The sequence below is a fragment of the Zingiber officinale genome, chromosome 11B (genome assembly GCF_018446385.1).
Source record: "Zingiber officinale cultivar Zhangliang chromosome 11B, Zo_v1.1, whole genome shotgun sequence".
Classification (NCBI taxonomy): domain Eukaryota; kingdom Viridiplantae; phylum Streptophyta; class Magnoliopsida; order Zingiberales; family Zingiberaceae; genus Zingiber; species Zingiber officinale.
The window spans coordinates 82,556,040-82,559,887 of record NC_056007.1 but is presented as its reverse complement, the minus strand read 5'-3'; the positions used below and the strand labels follow the sequence as shown (position 1 = coordinate 82,559,887).

Here is a 3,848-nt window from a genome sequence, read left to right as displayed (position 1 = left end):
ATAGAAGGTATGTTAATTGATTCAATGGTGCATTTAAATCTGAATTTAATTGATGCTTATTTGATGAGAAGGAAATGGATCATGTTTAGATGAGAGTGAATATTATTAGATCTTATTCTTTGATCTTGTGATGTAATACTTTGATTGGAACTAATTCTAGGATATACACACATTCACTAGTTAACCTTGGAAAAATACGACTTGGGACTCGTTACTACAATATTAGTTTTAACTTAAATGAGTTCCAATCTTTATTAATTTGGAGCGCCTTGTGACATGCAAAAGGCCGACACCAGGTACCATGCCTCGAGGATTGAAAATTTTATACGGCTACCTCGAGAAATGGAGTAGGAGGCAGCGGGAAGCGTTGATCAAAATTTGGTGCCTCATCCCCGCCTCGAAATCAGAGTATGATTCAAATTTGACTAATGTCTTATGTAACACGCTTCATGATCACAGGTGAATGGGGCTAAGACCACGGGGGCATTTCCTTCAAGCTCCAACGACCTCTTGGTCGACGATCCAGATTCTCACCCCAGTGCGAGTTATAAGTGAGCATGCTCTCACGACCAATGACCTCTCGGTTGGTACTCCAGACTCTCGCCCCAACACGAGTTATACGTGAGTATGCTCTCACGACCAACGACCTCTCGGTCAGCGATCCAGACTCTCGTCCCAGCGCGAGTTATAAGTGACCATACTCTCACGACCAATGACCTCTTGGTTGGTACTCTAGACTCTCGCCCCAGCACGAGTTATAAGTGAGCATACTCTCATGACCAACGATCTCTCGGTTAGCGATCCAGAATCTCGCTCCAGCGGGAGTTATAAGTGAACATACTCTCACGACCAACGATCTCTCGGTCGGTGATCCAGACTCTCACCCCAGCACGAGTTATAAGTGAGCATGCTCTCACGACCAACGACCTCTCGGTCGACGTTCCAGACTCTCACTCCAATGCAAGTTATAAGTAAGATTGCTCGCATGACCAGCATTCACGACCAGCAACCTCTCGGAAGCAAGAAAGTTCTAGTAGGGAAAAAAAATAAAGAGACATGAATAAAACCTGAAACCCGATCAAATCCACATTTAATTAATAAATTACAAGGAAGCACCCCTCAAACAAAATCTCATTCTTAAATCTGTAAAAACATAGGAGTCATCTAAGTGCTCAGAACTCTCTTCCGGGGCCAGCTATGAGTCGGCACCCCGAGCATTAGCGTTCTGCTTGACCTGCATGCTCAAGATGGATTCGAGTCTGTTCTAACTCAGCCTGAGTCAACTAAAGAGTGCGCGGTTTTTGAGCAATGGTTGCATCTTAATCCTTGCTTCTTCCTATAGAAGGGACATGGAAGAAGCATATATCTCTTTCAAGTAGGTCATGAATTGAGCTTGGCTCTCCAGGTCTGAATAAGCTTTCTATTTCAACGCTACCTCAACACGGGCCCGCGATTTAGCAGCTAGCCAAAGTTCTTCAATTTTCCTACAAAGGGAAAACTGAAGGTCCTCTTGCGTCATCTCGGCTAAGGCAATATCCTTCTGGGCAAGCAGTTGAGTCATATGAGCCAGCTGCTGGCGAAGGTGTTGCAGTTCATCCGACTCAAAGTTCGAATCCATGATTAAAAGGTGTCAATTAAAGGAGAGTGTGTCAATTTCAGACCAATCATCCCAAACTCAACGATACTCTGCCGAGTTAATCATTTTTTTCTATATATATAGTTAGTGTAGCTTCCTCAATTAACAAATCCACTCACCTCTTCTTAACTAAATTGAGACACTAATACACCATATCTGACAAAACTCGATTCATTCATTCGACCCGCCATTCCAATTGGTATGTTTGGCCTACTAAACCCAATACTTGATGGATTTATTCAATCATTGGCCTAATTAATTTGAGTCTAAAAAATTTAATTGAAAGTTGAATCGGTAAAACTATTAAATTAGTGGTTATTATATAAATTGTAGAGAATCAATCAACGGGTTAAGTGGTTAACCATGAAGATTTCAAACTGCTATAGTAACAGTTAAGTGAATGAAAGGAAAAACAATCTAAAAATTCTGTTGATTTGGTTGAAATGGCTGGCCGTTTCCAAATTTTAATAGCATTACTTATAATCTAAATTGAATCGAAATGAGCATGGGTTGATACCCAGCCAATCCAGAGATCCGAATGAACACATTCATCAGCAGAAGCTCCACTTGTATCTAAAAGTGCAAACAATATATATTCCAATGCCAATTACTGAATAGTTCAAGCTTGTTCCTGCATCTACCATTCGCCACACAACTTTAGCATTCAATGCAAATTAACTTAGACATCCCAATTATTTACAATCTTGAGTACAAAGCTAAATCTATGTACAGAAAGTTGAGGACATGCGAGCATCGAACAATGACGAGTTTCTGAATTTTAATGACCATCATTCATTGATATATCAAGCAACTAGTTTGCCTGATCAGGAACAGCATTTGGCTCGGTCTCCTTTTCTCGGATTTCTTTCTCTAGTTCTTCTGCTTTTTCAATGATGGGCTCAATCACTGCATCTACCTGCACTTTCATATGATCAACCTGCCATCACCACAAGAGAAAAATGCACAATCTAATTACCATCTACCATTGATAGGAATGAATACAGAGAAGTGATACGATTTTCATATGGAAAAGAAGTTCAAGGACCTTCTGAATAAAGGCTTCAGCTTTTACTGCGTCCTTGTCAACAATTTCGCAAATCTCTTCCATCTGCAAAGCGGTCTTCTTGAGCCTTACGCCATCAGGGAGTCCATTGGCGATGGCAGACGTTACTTCTTCTGCTATCTTAGCTATCTTCTCCACAGCTTCTGCAGTGCTCTCAGCAGTCTTCTCTATAGCATCTGAACATTTAACGTTACTTAATCATCATTGAAAAGAGAGCAAATATGCTTTACTAGGACGAATTAGATATTGTTGCAGAACCTTCTGTTCCTAAAATTCTTCTGTACAGGGGAACAGCAAAATCTATCACCGATCCGACCGCCCACAAAGTCCTTCAAGAACAAGGATTTCTCCATCAGATGCTTAGAGATGAAGGGGAATTGAAATTTCAAACACAAGTCTGATCGAGTCTCTCTCTTACCAGATCGAGATGCCAGATGACCCAATTTTGAAACGAGAATCTGCAGTCGCATCAGGGAAAGAGGTTGCGTCTCTAGAACCAGATTAAAAAGCATGAGAATTGACAAACTGTTATCCGACACATAGCTAAATCGACAAGAAGGAAGAAAGTGATTCTCTGAGATATGGAGATTGAGTACTCTGCATCGACGAGCGTCCATTCTTCGGTTTCGGCGGCGGGCGAGTCCATTGCTCGATTGGTCAACGACCGAGGCTGATTTGAAGATCTTCAGATGGGAGTTGGGGGATGAGGAACAGAGGAAGAATCGGAGAAGGAAAGGTTGGACGCTGGATAAGCTCTACTGAACGACGACTCCGAATTTGACTACTTCAACGCGGATTGCACCAATGGCGGATTACCGCGAGTGGCTGCGATTAAATCAGTGAGATTTTACGGCTGTACAGAAACTTTTGACGCGACTCCATTGATTGAGATGATATTTCTATTGATAAATTATTTATTTATTTTTTAAGGATGAAAACTTTTAAAGAGATGAATGGTCATCTAGGCTTTCAATCATCTAGCACATTAACGTCGTCCAAACTAACAGTTAATTGGTTACTCAATTAAAATGATTTTAGTTGATTGATAATCTGTCAAAAAAAACAAATTAGCTAAATATATTAATGATTATATAATTTTAAAATTTTAAAATAAAGAAAAATGAATATAAATAAATTAGAAACATTGAT

General features: G+C 40.3%; 1 protein-coding gene across 1 annotated transcript; it reads right to left on the bottom strand.

Moving 5' to 3' along the window:
• Positions 1 to 2,203: 2,203 nt before the first annotated feature.
• Positions 2,204 to 3,492, bottom strand: LOC122034382. Its single transcript, XM_042593614.1, has 5 exons — positions 3,296 to 3,492; positions 3,118 to 3,189; positions 2,958 to 3,028; positions 2,682 to 2,875; positions 2,204 to 2,573 (listed from the first exon to the last, which is right to left on the bottom strand). Exons 1-5 carry the CDS (start codon positions 3,343 to 3,345, stop codon positions 2,448 to 2,450), a joined length of 513 nt encoding a protein of 170 aa, XP_042449548.1. The 5' UTR covers positions 3,346 to 3,492; the 3' UTR covers positions 2,204 to 2,447.
• Between the last annotated feature and the right edge of the window lie 356 nt (positions 3,493 to 3,848).